The 18,304-nt window shown below is 33.4% G+C and overlaps 1 protein-coding gene across 2 annotated transcripts in view; it reads left to right on the top strand.

The window, feature by feature from the left end:
- Positions 1-7,132: 7,132 nt before the first annotated feature.
- LOC139516692 (lysosomal proton-coupled steroid conjugate and bile acid symporter SLC46A3-like) overlaps positions 7,133-18,304 on the top strand; it is a 49,885-nt gene continuing 38,713 nt past the window's right edge. Inside the window, exons 1-5 of one of the 2 annotated variants that reach the window (XM_071306945.1) lie at positions 7,133-7,224; positions 8,387-8,532; positions 9,242-10,377; positions 12,193-12,276; positions 12,674-12,830. In XM_071306945.1, coding sequence (XP_071163046.1) covers positions 9,255-10,377; positions 12,193-12,276; positions 12,674-12,830 — 1,364 coding nt within the window. In that variant the 5' untranslated portion in view covers positions 7,133-7,224; positions 8,387-8,532; positions 9,242-9,254. Of the gene's footprint in view, positions 7,225-8,318; positions 8,533-9,241; positions 10,378-12,192; positions 12,277-12,673; positions 12,831-18,304 lie in introns of those variants that run through there. The other variant, XM_071306944.1, reaches the window with a different exon arrangement.

Genomic DNA, 18,304 nt, shown 5'->3' with positions numbered 1-18,304 from the left:
TCATGTTAAGATTGTGTGATATTTATAGTAAAGCTTTTATATTTAGCAATATCAACATAATATCAATGGTTAGTAAAGAAGTCGAAACATTTCAGCATGTGCACTCTTGTTGACATTAGAATCGTTTTCATAAGAGCGTGGACAACTGCAATACTTATGTTGGTGATAATACTGAATCATTTACCTTTAACCTTTTACCATACAAATCCCTAGTCAGACCAACCTTCGAGTATGCATGCACAGTATGGGACCCTTTCCAGCAAAACAACAAACACCCGCTGAAAATGGTACAACGAAGAGCAGCAATATATGCCACTAACAGATATACAGAAGACACGCTCATTCCACCAGACAGAATATCCCGGGACTTAAAAATCAACGGTTTCCAATTACCAACTTGCAAAACAGAAGTGAGTAAAGAATCGTTCTATCCTAGAACAATAAGGGACTGGAACGCACTACCACTTACCGCCACCAGTGCAGGTAGCCTTGAAAGCTTCAAGACTCACCTACATGTGACGATTTAGATCAGTGTCAAGGATGTTTTTAACCTCACTGTATATAGAATGTATAGCACAAAAATGTTTACATATTTTATCTAAAATATTTACATGCGCATCCATAAAGTGGCAAAATAATCAGTTTGTTGATGGTGGCCGCAAAATGGTAGAAGTAAAAAGTAACTTGTTTGCCATCGGCAATCGATAACAGTGATGTTACGCTCACTCAGTATGCCAGAGGCCCTCTAGTAGGGATTTGAATATAATAAAGAGAGTAAATGCACGTGCAAGTGCACGAGAAGAAAATAGAAAGTTTAAGTATTCAACATTTAAATCAGCACGCAAGGTTTAGTCCTCTAGTATTTATTCATATTATTTGATTTAGGCGTTTGGAACCTTTGGCGACCCTACAATTTAAATGTCTATTACACATACAATATGACAAGTGTGCATTACAAACGAACAGTTCGCCTAAAATTACCCAGTCAATTGATGATCTGACTGCGCCAAGAAATTGTCTTGTCCACGCTGGTATAAAAATGATTCTATGTACATTGTACTTTTAAATCCGTTTGTCATTGTACATTGTACAAACACTTTAAAAACCATTGTTGTTACGTCATCTAATCAAGACAGTTGATCATTTTTTTAGAATCCACTGAAGATTTGACTAATTTGTAATATAACACTACTCACTATGGTTCATTGAATGAGAGATGAGTGAGTAGATTACATTACGAGTGAAGACATGACTGATGTTTACCAATAAACAAAAATTGTTGACAATACAGAACACAGAAGAATTATACGCAAGCGTAATAACACCACAGCTATAACGTTTTTCTTATAATTGCGTTATATAACGTAAACCTTTGTGGCGTTAACACGCTTCCGTAGAAAAGTTAATAAAACCATCAATAATTTATTTGGTTGGAAAGTCAATTAAATAAAATGCTTGTTTTCTGCTCTTTTGTCGGGTTGTTGTCTCTTTGGCACATTTCATTTTTATTTCCAATGCGTGCAGTGTAGTAAAAAATGTCATTGTTAACATTTTAACGGTTAACGGCTACATCTAATAAAGTATAAGCACTCATACCATACATTCTTCTTTAAAAGACACTTTATGAAAATGATCAGATATTTATACATGTACATAAATTTATTTCACATGAATTATAGTTGGTCCAAGACTGAGTTGTGTATTTAACAGCATCGAGTAAAAATCTTTCACACGTTACTTTGAATTCCCAAAATTAACTTGAAGCGTGATGTTGATATTATTGCCATCCACTTGAAAGGTAGACGGTGCACTGTTAATTTGTAGTTCTGAACGGGGTTTCTTTTGTTCTGATGGCTTACTGTTGATTGTCTGGTTGGCCTTTCGTTTCATTTCGGTATTTGTTCTTTTATATTCGCGAACTGCATTACTTTTGTGGCCTGTTATCTCAGATATTAGCTGCTCGTCCTTACCGTCTTCATATAAACTTGTAGCAGCCGTGGCGCGAAGCGAGTGGTTGGACCTGAATCCCTTCAGTTCGGCTTCTTTGCATAACATTGCAATCGTTGCTGACAGCATCATATTTATACCCACGGGCATAGCAGTAAACCAAACTTGTCCAGTCGGTTTTGATAAGGGTTTCAAGTAAAAGGCATTTTTTGGTCTTTTTTCTGGGCTGAAAAATACAAAACACTTAATATCTTTGGAATAAATTCTAAGAACTTACTTAGACTCCCCCTTTCTTGTTTTTTTTTATTATTATCATTTACTTGTATATGCCTATCCCGTCAGTGGTTGTTGTTGATTGATGTCCGTTTTATTCTTTTCTAAAATTGTTTTGTAATTATAAATTAAGACTTTAGTTTACTTAATTGAATTTTATTATAAATTTTCATACTTGTGCATTTTATGGCCAACTATAAACAGAAAAGGAATTCTTCTTCTGAATGATTAACGATTTTTTAATCACGTACATCAACTTTATTTGAACTTTGATGGATAATTGTGTCATTGGCAATTATCTGCATAATACCACATTTCCTTATTCATATTGTATAGGTAATATTTTAAGGTAAATTTTTCGATATGAAAAAAGGTATACTGGCAAATAAAACCTTGTCGCTAAAGAAAACCTACCAATGAGATATGTAGTCTCTATAAAATTTAACAATACATCTCTCGGGATTTTCTTTGTTCTCATACGCAAAAGCTACTTTTTGTTTGCACTTTCTAGATTTTAACCCGCCTTGGTTATACTCTCTGTATACCAGGTAGGAGTCACCATTGGTGTCTGTGTGCTCTGATATTTGACTGTTTTCAATTCGTAGATCTCGATGCTCCTTTCCAGTACGAAACGAAACGATCAGTAACTGTTTATAATCTTAACACTTAGTAAATAATTCAAATAAGATTTAGTGTCAGCCTTAAGTTAGGAACCTGAATTTATATGTAGATGATTGAAAACCCGTCGTGATGAACAAAACATGTATACTGGACTTTGCCGTGTATTTATATGTATGATTCATACTATTTTTAAAATTAATTGTGATTAGAACATACTCACCCCTTCTCGTCCAATGAAAAGTAAAATCACAAAAATACTGAACTCAGAGGAAAATCAATTCGGAAAGTCTATAATCACATGGCAAAATCAAATAACAAAACGCATCAAAAACGAATGGACAAGAACTGTCATATTCCTGACTTGGTACAGGCATTTTAAAATGTAGAAAATGGTGGATTGAACCTGGTTTTATAGCTAGCTAAACCTCTCACTTGTATGACAGTCGCATCAAATTCCATTATATAGTCACCGATACGTGAACAAAACAAACAGACATAATAGGTAAAAATGTCAAAAATAGGGGTACAGCAGTCAACATTGTGTTATCATCTTAATCACTATAAAAACAACAAATGTAACGAAGAAGCACAAAAAGGCATACATCAAATTAACATCCTCATTTTGATTATATTATACGATTATATTTGTCTATGTAAAATGCACACATCAAGGAAGGAGGGTATGGGTACTGGTGTAAAATTGCGCGTTTAAAATTCGCACAGGTAGACATGCAATAATTTTGTCGTTCAAAGTATGACGGGATGCATAAATACAGTCACGCAAAATAGATAACAAACACTGACTTAGCAGTTAAAGTAATAATAATAAATAAAATAATAGTGTGGTTCAAAGTATGACGTGATACATAAGTACAGAGTCACGTAAAATGTATATCACAAAAAAAAGTTGGTTAACAGTAAAAGTAATATTAATGAATAAAATAATTTTGTCATTCAAAGTATGACAAGATACATAGGTACAGAGTCACATCATAAAATAATTTTGTCATTCAAAGTATGACAAGATACATAGGTACTGAGTCACATCATAAAATAATTTTGTCGTTCAAAGTATGATGGGACACATAAGCACAGAGTTACGTCAAAAGGATATCTCTAAAAACAGACAACAGTAAAAGTAATATTAATAAAGACAAATAAAAGAATAATATAACACGTAATTAAGATGATAAACAACGTCAGTACGCAAAATCTATACTTCAAGACCATCGTGTATTATTTGTGAAGTTGATACGGAATATTTATCAACAAGTTCTGGGTACCTTCCGATGAACTTTTTTAGAAAAAGGACGAGCCGTTCTTTGACATACCCCTGGTTCATCAACTTTCTGCTCAGACACTGGTGACGTTTTACAAAGTCTGAGTAGGAGCTGCAAGCTCTTGAATACCGAATAAGTTGGGAAATGTATATTCCATATGCAGGTGAAGTTGGTATGTTGCTACTAAGGTGGGGGAAATTGATAATTTCAAAATCAAAATCGTCTCGTTTGTCATAGATTCTGGTACTAAGATGACTGTGTATGTCAAATTCGAGGTATAAGTCTAAAAATGAGGCGGATGAAGCCGTGTCTGTTGTCTCTTTAATTTCTAGTTCTGGTGGATATATTAATGGAACCCAATCAGAAAAGTTTGGATTGTTAATGGAAAGAACATCATCAATATATCTGAAAGTGAAATTAAATAACCTGGCTTCTTTGATCTTCTTGTTTTTGACAAGTGTCTGAAGGAACTCCGATTCATATGAAAACAAGAAGAGGTCAGCAAGGAGAGGCGCGCAGTTCGTTCCCATAGGAATGCCGACAGTTTGTTGAAAAAGTCTACCTCCAAACTCAACAAATATGTTGTCGATAAGAAACTCCAGCATACTGACCACTTGTTCTTTTGTGTAGCAGGTTTTACCTTTTTGTTTGTCACTATTAACGAAATATGCCTTATGAAATCCCAAAGTAATAAATTTATAGCGTATGCTACCATTTTTATGTTGAAAGGCATTGTGGATTATTTCTTTTAGGCAATTTTTCAATTTCACATGGGGAATGGTGGTATACAGGGTTGAAAAATCAAAAGTTTTGATAGAACTAATTTCAGAAATAGACCGAGATTTAAAATTGTCTAGAAGTTCTTTAGAATTTTTAAGAATCCACATATGGTTAATACCACTACGCGAGTAAACAGTTTCACAGTATTTCTGAAGACCCTCTTTCACTGCGGATAAAATTTTAGTCAATCTAATGGACAATTCTTTAGTGGAACATGAAGATGAGCCAGCAATATACCGTTGTTTGTACGGAATTTTATGAAGCTTTGGTATCCAATACAAACAAGGTAAATCCTCCGATTTGGTGTTCAATGTAATGTTTATGGAAGCCATGAAGGACTTATGATTTGCTAAAATCTCATCCTTGTCAAATGATATGTCTTTGTATGTGGGATAACCTGAGTCCTCCTTTATACCCAATTCTTTTACAAGACATTCGTAGTAATACGATTTACATACAAAGACAATATTATTTGAAGCTTTGTCCGCAGGAACAACAACATACGTATCATGAAGAGATGATAGACATTTCATGGCCTCTTTGTCTCTGAAAATGGACTTTGGTCGATCGTTAACACAGTTTTTCAACTTGTGAATGCGACGTTTTATCAGAGACCTGATAGTTTTAACCCATTCTGACAAAGTGTCCAGTTCAACTTCTTCTCGTTTAGCCCATGCTCTGGCGTAGTCCTCAATGGAATCCATAATTATTTTGAAGTTATGGTTCCAATTGATGTGTTGGGGTTCTCTAAACTTAGGACCATGAGAAATCACCTTTCGGAGATTTTCATGTTGAATTATGTTTAGATCTCCAGTTATAACATGACCAGAGGGGCTGTAATTATAAGGCGAGTGGGAACAGTCACATGTCGGAGGGCTTTTTAAGTATTGTTCTAAGTCAAGGTCCTGCAATGCTTGTTTATAGTTAAATATTTTAGGTGCAATGGTTTTGGTGTAACTGTAGGATACAATAGGAACAGATTGATTTTGAAAATAAATAGGAATTTTAGATGTTACCTCCTTGTGATGTAGAACGTTGCCGAGATTGATTGCATCAATTCCTCTATTGGTAAAAATCAACAGGAAGGAATTTCCTCTTTTCCTCATGTAAAGGTTCCGATCTTACTGGTTTGAAAAGTCGGAAAAGAGCTACATCACAAATAATACTGACTAGTCTGTATATTGCAGAAAATGTATTGGTGCCTCCTTTGTCAAGTGCATAATCTCTCAAACGTCAAAGTCAGTTTTCCCCTCTAATTTTCATAGTACATGGTTTTCCATGCACTATAAAATGCTATACATGAATGACTTTCCATTGTCAGTTAATTATGAAAGTGAACTCTCAATAACTGAACTAACCTAACGAAGTGTACAATCCCCTGAGGCATTTTCCATCGGAAAAGAGCCTACTGATTAGAAATGAAAGAGCAAAGTTTAAAACAAAATATTTTGAATTTTGTAAATTTTCATGCATTTTCTAACGGTACACATATATAGAATAAACAAAAACAATTTGGGTAAGGATGTAGTCAAATAATACTTATTTAATTTATATACCTGACATCAAGTTGAGGGATTTTTTTTCTTTCAAGAAAAAAATGCCAGACTTCTGATATATAAGGCAAAGATTTTTTTCTCGGAAAAATTATATTTGACAACATTTTACACCTTGGTAACGCTCAGTGTAAAATATCGACAAATATAATGCCTACCCATGTTAAAATGAGCATAGAGCATGACATGAAGGAATTATTTCTTAAGTTTTACATTTATATAAAAAAAGTCAAATTTCAAAAAGGGAATTTATATAACATTGTGTTGCTTTTTAAAATAAAAAAAATCTCAAGATATATAAGTATTAAGTTTTACCTTAAGGAGAAGAAAAACAATTTATCCATTCGGTCCTCACAAACTATGTTCGAGCTTTTTCATTCCATCCATTGGAATGATGATTACCTATGTTTTACATTTAGTTCATTATAAAAAGTGAACTCTGATTTAGGTTTGAATATTACATTGGGAAAGGATAATGTAAGGTCACTCGAAAGTGTGAATATGTTCTTAATTGGTCAGACAATACTTGGTCATGTTTTATGATTTCCATAAAACATGACCAAGTATTGTCTAACCTATAATTGTATTTTAAATTGAATTGATATAACATTTGGTATCCGAATTTATATTTTAATCATTTATACTGAGAGCTTCTCACCAGAACATTTGTTACAGCCGGAACCCTGATATATATGCATGGAATATCAGTTGGCACCACTGGAGTTACATAACAGATGATTGTTCCCCGTCATTATACGAAAGCAGACAATGTAAGCCTGATCTGTCTAATTCAAAACTAAATGTGTACTGCTTCAATGTGTATTTCTTCAATGTATGACTAACAATAATATCCAGTTGTTTTTGCTATAATTCGAAAGGGGCAATACCTTTTTATGTTAGCCTGTTTTTGACCTTTTTCAAGGTATTGTAAACTGTACTGTTATCTGAGATAAATTTAAACTGTAAACTGTTCTCAACCCACTGTGTTAACTCTTGTCAGCATTTGTGAATTTGTTGTTAAAATGTTAAAATTGTCTCCCTCTTCGAAATCAGAAAATATTCTAAAACGACTTTGACCAAGCTAACTTAGATTTGTATTATCATAAGTCTGGAACAAATACTTTTACTAAATGTATAAGCAATTATACTATATCTCGCTTAGCAGTTTAATTCCGAAATTGAAATTATGAGAATAGTGTGACCAGGGAAAAGCAGCTTCGTTTATTACTTTGGACTTTAATATAAAAATTCTGAATTTTGATATTTTAGACTTTAATTTTCTATTATAAATCATTTTATTTTATATTTTCAATTCTTTTTTAAATTTCATATACCGGTCTTAAATCAACAAGCTTTGATATGCAATTTAATTCTCAGTTTGGACATTGAGTGACATGTTTTAGTCTGTTAGCTATTTAGTGACATTTTACATTTTCATAATTATATGTTTTCATATATCATAATCAGATGAGTAAATTATCTTTATTCTTCGAGTTCTAAAAAAAGTTTAATCTTTGTCAGTGACCAACATTACTCAAATTAATTGTTATTTGTTATGTTTATATTTGACATTATTTGTCAATTCAATTGTAATTTTGATAAGCAAGATTTGGGCTCATGATTTTACAGCCCATCTGTAATAAAAACTTCACAACCCAGTCACCCAGTTTCCCCGGTGACAATAGGATCATTTCGTCGTATATATGTTTGTCTCTTATTTAGTTTACATAAATAAACGAAAAATAGAATTAATGTAAAAAAAAAAATACATGTATGAAGAACGTAATTCGTCAAAATTAACCAGTGGATAAGTATCATGTCATCCATGTAAATAGATTTAAATGTAGTTCATATTCGAAAGATTACAAATCTTATCATAACCAAACATAGTGAGAGTAAGAGTTTATATTTATACTATTTCCCCAATTACAGGTGATAGATTTTTGAGGATAACAATAGAAAATCGAAGTGGCACATGACCCTGTACATAACATTTTAGATAAACTTGTCGATACCATATCAAAATGAACAGAACAATTATTTCCCTGCGGATAACGGAGGGATTAGAGTCTACTAAGGTAATTTTTAAGATTTGTACATATGTAAACATATAGAAAATCATACTTTATTATCTTATATAACATTATATAACATTTGTTTCATAGTTATCGTCATACATGACCAACTTAAGAGACTTGATAAAGTGTCGTTCCATTAAATGTCAAATTTATTTGACTCTTTTAAATTAAGAATTTCCTAATATACACTATAAACGCATATATGTATATCCATTGGCGGATCCAAAAGGGGTGGTTCCGGGGGTTGGGACCCCTTTTTTTGGCCGATCAATGCATTTTAATGGGGGACATATAGTTGGAACCCCCTTTGTCCTGGGTTGGGACCCCCTTTTTTAAAATGGCTGGATCCGCCCCTGACATCTACTGTAATTTAAGTACCGTTTTATTCAATGGCTAAACAGCAACAACAAAATCTTTATATAAAATGTAAACTTAACTTTACCCATGGTATTAGAGATGCACTGGATAGAAATTGACCATATGCAAATGTATATCAATACATCTGTTAATTTTTTGAGATGACAAAATCTCCATGTATATGCAAACTTTTATTTTTTTTTGGAAGTTGACTTGATATAACCCTCCAACATAGATTTTTTTTTATCCGACGCAGCTCATAATTAACATTTATTCTGAAAATTGTTCTTTGTTTCTCTAAAATAGCAGCTATAATACAATTTCTTTCTTTTTTCCCTTACCTTTCGTTTAGATAAATTGGTACAATGGATCCCAGCGTTAATACAGAGAAAACGGACATCATGAAAGAAGACACAAAAAACAACGTCCACAATAACTGGCGACGATTTATTGTGGGTCCGATTATAGTCTTTTACACTTTTGTTTTCCAAGCAATATTTACCATAACATCGCAATATGCATTCTACATCCTTCAGAAACAGAAATTTGCCAATAAGACTATGGACACTTCTCAAAACAATCAATCAGTATGCGTGCAAAATAAATCTTTAGAAATATTTCACGAAATGGAAGAAATTCAAAAGGAGGTTGCGACATGGAACGTTTATTGCAACTTGGGAACTGGAATACCATCTTTTGTGGCTGTAATTTTAATAAACTCGTACAGTGACAGAATCGGGAGGAAGAAAGCTTTCTTGATTCCGATTTGTGGAACGATAATAAATGCTTCATTCTGTGCAGCTGTTGCATATTTTGAAATAAGTATTTACTATATACCAATAACATTATTCCTTGAAGGACTAAGTGGGGCATGGATAGGAATGATACACACTGGATATGCCTATGTAGCCGATATTTCAGAGGCTGGAAAGTCAAGGACACTAGCCATGGCTACACTAGACATTTGTATAGGAGTTGGAATGGTAATGGCTCAATTAGTAGTTGGATATTTGATACACTGGACTGGTTTCTTCATTCCGATGATAACTATAGACGCTTGTCTTGTAGTGTCCTTCATTCTGGTTCTTATGTTACCAGAAACAGTTCAAGCTGCACCAAAAGAGAAAATAAGCCCAGTGGAATATGTCAAAAATGTTTTCGAATTTTATGTAAGTCCAGAATTAGCCGGGAAAAGATGGAAATATATTGTCTGTACAACAGTATTTTCATGCTCCATATTGGCATATTTTGGAAGAATTTCAGTAGAGACTGTATACCAACTGAGTTCCCCATTCTGCTGGAATTCGGTTCAGATCGGTTGGTTCGCTGCTCTCAGAAGTTTACTTCAATTTATGATTGGAATGGGTCTAGTAAAACTTCTACAGAGAGGTTTCTCTGATGAAATGATTGGTTTTGTTGGAGCACTGACGTCAGCTGGGTCGTCTGCATTGGAGGCTTTGGCTTACAATGATTGGATGATGTATTTAGGTATGTATACTACTGAAATGGTGTCAGTAACATGCGCTGTTTTTTTGAATATATATAAAACAAGTAGACGAATAAAACGGATAAGTCGGTATGGCATGATTTATACAAGATTTCAATAAACAGCTGCGCCATGAGCGCATGATACACCCGACGTCTTATGTGGAAGTCTTATGCAATGCAATAATCATAAATAGTTTATGAGAAAGTTTTAAGCAATAACCATATATTGTTTTAGAGACACGGCTGGACATGTGAAACCCCCCACCCTGTTTTTTTTTACAAAAACTAAATATTACCAAAATAAAATTTTGAATCAAAACCAAAAAGTATACAGATCTTCAGATTAAAATATCAAAGAAGTGTGTAAAGTTTTAAGCAATAATCATAACTTATTTTTGAGATACGGCGTGCGCGACATGTAAAAAACCCTCCACTGTTTTACAAAATACTCAATAACTCAAAAATAAATTTTGAATAATCACCAAAAAGTATACAGATCTTTAGATTAATAGAACAAAAAAGTGTGTAAAGTTTTAAGCAATAATCATAAATTGTTTTTGAGATACGGCACAACATGTAAAAAAAACCTCCCCCTTTTTTACAAAATACTAATAACTCAAAAATGAAATTTTGAATCATCACCAAAAAGTATACAGATATTGAGATTAATATAACAAAGACATGTGTAAAGTTTTAAGCAATAATCATAAATAGTTTTTGAGATATGGCGCGACATGTAAAAAAAAACCCTCCCCCTTTTTTATAAAATACTCAATAACTCAAAAATGAAATTTTGAATCATCACCAAAAAGTATACAGATATTGAGATTAATATAACTAAGAAGTGTTTAAAGTTTTGAGTCATAATCAAGAATCGTTTTTGAGATACAGTGTGACATGTGAAAAAAAACACACCCCTGTTTTAGTTATAAAGTGCCGTAACTCAAAAAGTTTAAATCTTGTTGTCACCAAAAAGTATACAGATCATTTGACCATCATAAGAAACAACTCAATTAAGTTTCATGAAATTTGGATAAGTCGTTCTCAAGTTACGGTGCGACATGTTTACGCCGGACAGACGGACAGACGGACAGACGGACGGACGGACAGACGGACGGACAGACGGACGGACGGACAGACGGACGGACGGACGGACAGACAGACAGACAGACAGACAGACAGACAGACGGACGGACACCGGACATTTGTATACCATAATACGTCCCGTCAAAATTTTGACGGGCGTATAAAAAGTACTAAATCATCAACATAACTAGGGTTTTTTGTTGTATATATCTTTTAATTTTAAATGTGTCTATATCGTTACATTTCGAACACTTATCTGTCGTTTCATATGATTATTTTTTGGTGAAACGAACATGATAATAACGATGAAAACGGTCATGCGTTTAACATGTTTAAAGCAATCTATGTGTTGATTAGCAACAACAAAAAGTCACTGAAGTGCAACAAAAAATACAACGACAATTCAACACACATGTAAACCACAAATTCGAAACTGAATGTAATGTCTTATTCACCAAAAAAACAACTTATTTAAGTACCAAAACAAAAAAGAAGAAAGAAAAGCATGGCTTTTTATTGCTAGTCCCCATACTCTTAAGAGAGATCAGATGAGCATTTCCAAGTCTTGCGTACGAGTCTAATCAAGTCAGACGTACATTTGCGTTACAAGTCTTGCTTGTTCCAAAAACACTTCCAAAGTGGGTTTTTTTAACAAAAAGTGATAAAATGTGAATATCACTTTTTTTTTAAATTTTTCCTGAAGAATAACCAAATAAATATATATTACAGTTCCAGCGGTTGGTATAACAGCTGTCCTACCCCAGCCAATGATGAGAGGTATCATGTCAAAGATGACGCCCATGGAAAAACAAGGTAACTTAAAGAAATAGTAAGCATATATACCACATGTGTAAAGGATCACATTCTTTTTTGTTTACAATCTGCACTAACTGAACGTCGAAGAAAAGCGTGTATTTTATATTCCGTTTATTGATAAATAGGATATAATGTTGTTTTATACAAGGAAATCATACTTATGGTCAGATAAAGACATTTATCTTTACACAAACATGTCCTTATGTTAATGAATAGTTTATAAATAGTTTAATCTGGGAAACTTATAATGATATATGTTCCGTCTTTCTGGTTTGATATATATATAATTGCTTTCTAATAATAAAAAAAGTTATTATTGTTCAATGAATGTCAATGTAAACGATCAACAATAACTAAAACTTCACTAAATACTACTTTGTAATTCTGTTTCCAGGGGCCATGTTTGGAGGATTAGCCGCCATGGACATAGCGTTCAGTATGATAGCAGCAGTAACTGCTAACTCGATATACTCCTCTACCCTATCTATATATAGAGGCATTGTATTCTTTGTTCTATCATCTTACGATGCGATAGGAGCATTTTTGATATTGTAAGTAAAACAGTTTTAAACGTCATTTCGGTTAGTCTTGACAGACAAATGTAATTCATCCGCTTAACAAGAGAGGTTCAAATCTGTTGCATAGTTTTCGAGCATAATATATACATTTAGGTTCAAGAATGAATAGACCGAGTTTACTCTTCTGAAATTATGTGAAAAGTATTTCTTCAGATTTTCTAATTTGGTTTTGCTCGAGATTTTTGTCTTTAAATGGTCAATTGAATCTTCGTCGTTTGTTATTTTGTTGTTCACGTTTCACTACTGTGACCTCGTGTACTGTATTTAGATGAATTGGTAATTTTTGCGATTAGAAAAATTTTGCCGTAAAATGACATAACGAAGATTTCTCTACATAACAAACGGTATTTTAATAAAGTTGCGCGTGATTGTACTTTTCAGCATCTATTCTCAGGTCAAGTATGGTCCCTATAGTACTAAGATGTCCTACCAAAGTCAGTTTCACGGTGAACAACTGTAAAACAATTACTGACAACTGAAACTCGTGCATAATCTTGTTATTTAGACCATGCATTTACCCCCCCCCCCTTTTTTTTCTAAACAAAACCCCGTACTATATGAAGCAAAAAATACGTATGTGGTATAAATTGTAGGATATAACAATAGAGAAGCCATTGCCCAACTTCAACCACTACTAAACAAAGGGTCAATGGACCAATACAAAAAAAGAACATATAGGGCCAGGCATATATGTCAAAGGTATGAATTGATTTTGGGAGTAAAGGGATTAAACTTTTTGTATGTTTTGGTCGTTATATTTTATATGGTGCTTCATGAATTAGCTTACATACTATGACCCCTCAGGTTATCTAAAATACCAACAACTCTGCCCTTGTCAAACAAAGGTTGCAGATAAACATAACGAAATATCATCCATTGTCTAATATCGCCCATAGCTGACCTTTAACTGCTTCAGACCAGACTAGGTCAATTAATAGAAATCAGCTGATAACCTTATTGTGATAGCATACATCGATCACTGTTATTAATAATACAGATAACTTTTCAAAATACGTTTACCCTATTCACCCTGGCACATGTTATTACGATGTCCAAAGTCAGAAACCCTCGGTGGTTGTCTTTATATTTTTTAATTAAGTCTTTCCACTTTTCTGTGGAAAGACTTATTGTATTTGTTCTGATTATTATTATTAAGTCTTTCCACTTTTCTGTGGAAAGACTTATTGTATTTGTTCTGATTATTATTATTAAGTCTTTCCACTTTTCTGTGGAAAGACTTATTGTATTTGTTCTGATTATTATTATTATTATTATTATTATTATTATTATTATTTTTTTTTTTCCGCCAACTTTTGTTCTTGCGATAAATGTTTGTTTCGCAATATGTCGCTTAGATATTTCTCATATTGTATCGTATAGTTTATGCGCTTTTAAATTTGACCCTGCTAAGACGAACAATTTTCTCTGTAAGAGTTATCTCCCTATTCACTGTTTATCATGTGTGTGCATCTCCTTCGTAACAAAAAAAGATAGCGACAAAATTCTTTTTACAAATTGTTCGTTACATCCTCAGAAAATTTTGGCTAATTTGGATCGAAGCGATTCGATGAAATTTTATAGGAGTTATCTATCTTTACGGAATAAATTTGTCGGTATGTTTTTTTAACTAATAAACCGTTAACCGTATAACCCTGGAATGTTTTTATTTGAGTCCCCTGATTCCTAACTTAGAAAATTAGGTCAAGGTCAAAGGTCAAGGTCATATTTTAGATTTTCATATGTCTTTGATTTCCCTATAATTCTTGAATGGTTATAGATACAGAAAATTTAAGCAGTGAAAAATGTTAAGTACTTCAAGGGGCAACTTTTTTACATTATGACTATATTGATTTTACCATCATGTAAGGGACATAACTCCCATCGATGGTTTTTAAAAAGCCATATTTAGGCAAAACTCTTAAACAAAGGTCCTTGACCCATAGGGTCTTTTGCAATGACCTTGTGGAGCAATGACCTTGACGAAGGTCACAAGGTCAAAGGTCAAGGTCATCAAATTATGTGGTTTTGGCACTATTTAAACAGTTTTATGTGTGTTTGAATTTCAACCAACCAACCAACCAACTAACCAACCAACCAACCAACCAACCAATCAATCAATCAATCAATCAATCAATCAATCAATCAATGTTTCCGTTTCATGTGTTTGATACGGGATACAACGTCTCTTTTTTTTCGCTTGTTTTAATTGAGCCTATCAAACGTGTTTAACCAACGTGTTTAACCAACCAACCAACCAACCAACCAACCAATCAATCAATCAATCAATCAATGCATGTTTCCGTTTCATGTGTTAAATACGGGATCCAAGATGTTTTTGTTTCGCTCGTTTACATTGAGCCTATCTAACGTGTTTAACCAGCCAACGTGTTTAACCAACGTGTTTAACCAACATGTTTAACCAACCAACCAACCAACCACCCAACCAATCAATCAATCAATCAATCAATGCATGTTTCCGTTTCATGTGTTAAATACGGGATCCAAGATGGTTTTTTTCGCTCGTTTAAATTGAGCCTATCTAACGTGTTAACCAGCCAACGTGTTTAACCAACGTGTTTAACCAACATGTTTAACCAACGTGTTTAACCAACCTACCAACCAACCAACCAACCAACCAACCAACCAATCAATGCATGTTTGCGTTTCATGTGTTAAATACGGGATCCAAGATGGTTTTTTTCGCTTGTTTAAATTGAGCCTATCTAACGTGTTTAACCAGCCAACGTGTTTAACCAACGTGTTTAACCAACATGTTTAACCAACCAACCACCCAACCAACCAACCAATCAATCAATCAATCAATCAATGCATGTTTCCGTTTCATGTGTTAAATACGGGATCCAAGATGGGTTTTTTCGCTTGTTTAAATTGAGCCTATCCAACGTGTTTAACCAGCCAACGTGTTTAACCAATATGTTTAACCAAGGTGTTAAACCAATATGTTTAACCAACGTGTTTAACCAACGTGTTTAACCAACGTGTTTAACCAACCAACCAACCAATAAATAAATCAATGCATGTTTCCGTTTCATGTGTTAAATACGGGATCCAAGATGTTTTTTTTCGCTTGTTTAAATTGAGCCCATCAAACGTGTTTAACCAGCCAACGTGTTTAACCAACGTGTTAAACCAACATGTTTAACCAATGTGTTTAACCAACCAACCAACCAACCAACCAATCAATCACTTAATGTATGTTTCCGTGTCATGCGTTTAATACGGGATGCAAGGTCTCTTGAGGTCTTTTTCCCCTTTTTCTAAGTGACCCTATCAAACGTGTTTAATCAACCAACCAACAAACCAACCAACCAACCAATCAATCAACCAACTAATCAATCAATCGATATGTATGACTGTTTATTTATGACAGTTTATTGAAGGAACAAACTCTCAATTATTCAAGAAAATTTTTATTTTATTATTGTTCTTACGTCTCTTCTGAAAAAAAATCCACATATTCTCTGAAACTACAAGTCCAATCGACCTGAAAATTTGCAGTCAGCAGGGCATACATGTACTGAAGGTTCATAAAAAACTTTTTGCAGATATCTCTCAAGACTTTTCCTAGAAAAAAGAAATGGCAATGCAGTAAAAATCGCTTGCTAGGTCCGTCAATCTCAGTAAAAACCTACAATAAAATGTCCGCTCCGAGATTGAAATACTAATCTGTGTTACAAACAGGTGCTGAAAAATGGACATTATCAAAAAATAATCATTAAATGTGTATTAAAGTTACACCGGAACAATTAAATCCAAAACATGCACTGCTGGTGAACTGTGATCAAAATGTCAATTTCCTACAATGACAAAAGAAATTACATTGTGTACATTCCATCTCTAGACATGTTGTCTGTTCAAGGTCCCGACCTAAAAAGAAATTAAAAGACTAAGTTTTTCTTAATATAAACCCGCGTCACGTGATGTCTCCTCAATATTGCGCGCGCGCTGTATCTAAAATAAAAGAAAAACTTTCCAAACTAAACATGAAACTTCTCCGGTAACATAATAATATAGACCCTTTACAAAAACAAACAAACAAACAAATACCCCCCCCCCTTTTTTTTCCAAATCAATCAATAAAAAAACCCAATTATCCATTCATCAGAGGGGAAAGACTGCCTAACAATTGTTTTCAAAACAATTGCTTTATATTTATTTTTTTTTTTTTTTCTTCCGCCAAATTTTGTTCTTGCGCAAAATGTTTGTTTCGCAATATGTCGCTTAGATATTTCTCATATGGCATCGTATAGTTTATGCGCTTTTAAATTTCACCCTGCTAAGGCGAACCATTTTCTATGTAAGAGTTATCTCCCATTTCACTGTTTATCCTCTGTGTGCATCTCCTCCGTAACAAAAAAAGATAGCGACAAAATTCTTTTTACAAATTGTTCGTTACATCCTCAGGAATTTTTGGCTAATTTGGATCGAAGCGATTCGATGAAATTTTATAGGAGTTATCTACCTTTACAAAATAAATTTGTCGGTAAGTTTATTTAACTCATAAACAGTTAACCGTATAACCCTGGAATGTTTTTATTTGAGTCCCCTAGGTCCTAACTTAGAAAATGAGGTCAAGGTCAAAGGTCAAGGTCAAGTTCTCAATTGTGACTTTTGCTTGTTTTTGCATTTTCTCCGACACTTTGAGAGATACATATAAAAGAACAAGTGCAAAATATCAGCTTTATTGTAATGAAGATATGCTACATTTAGTCTTATACAATTAAATGGCATCTTATAGGAGTTGGTGCCCCTGAAATGTCTTGATATGAAGTTATTTGATTATAACTTCAATTAAGTTCAATATAAAGACATTTGACCTTATACAAAAGGTTAAGTGACAAATGACCTTGAAAAATGGCTACCGGAAGTGACCTTGAGAAAACCGGAAGTAGCTTTTTTTGCAGTTTTTTCACATACAAGTACTCAGAATCCATATATTTTGTCATATAGATACATAAACTGATTACTGAGGAATAAAAATGACTTCCAACAAACCGGAAGTAACCAATTATCTCCCATTCTACATGCAAAAGTACATAGAAACTATATATTTTTGGAATCAGTGTGAAAGAAGCTATCATATGAGACCGTAAGTAGCATATTATCTCCCTTACATCACTCAAAAAGATAATTAAACCATTATTTATATCATCAGTATGAAGAAACTACCTTCTGATCCAAATTTCTTTGTTGTGGAAAGACTTTCAATTGTTCTCTGAACAATTGGTTTTTAATTATTATTATTATTATTTTTTTTTTTTTTCCGCCAACTTTTGTTCTTGCGATAAATGTTTGTTTTGCAATATGTCGCTTAGATATTTCTCATATTGTATTGTATAGTTTATGCGCTTTTAAATTTCACCCTGCTAAGCCGAACCATTTTCTTTGTAAGAGTTATCTCCCTATTCACTGTTTATCATCAAAGC

This window comes from Mytilus edulis, chromosome 3 (genome assembly GCF_963676685.1).
Source record: "Mytilus edulis chromosome 3, xbMytEdul2.2, whole genome shotgun sequence".
In the NCBI taxonomy this organism is placed as follows: Eukaryota; Metazoa; Mollusca; class Bivalvia; order Mytilida; family Mytilidae; genus Mytilus; species Mytilus edulis.
Note: the sequence above shows the minus strand (reverse complement) of the source record. Positions and strands in the feature narration are given on the sequence as shown.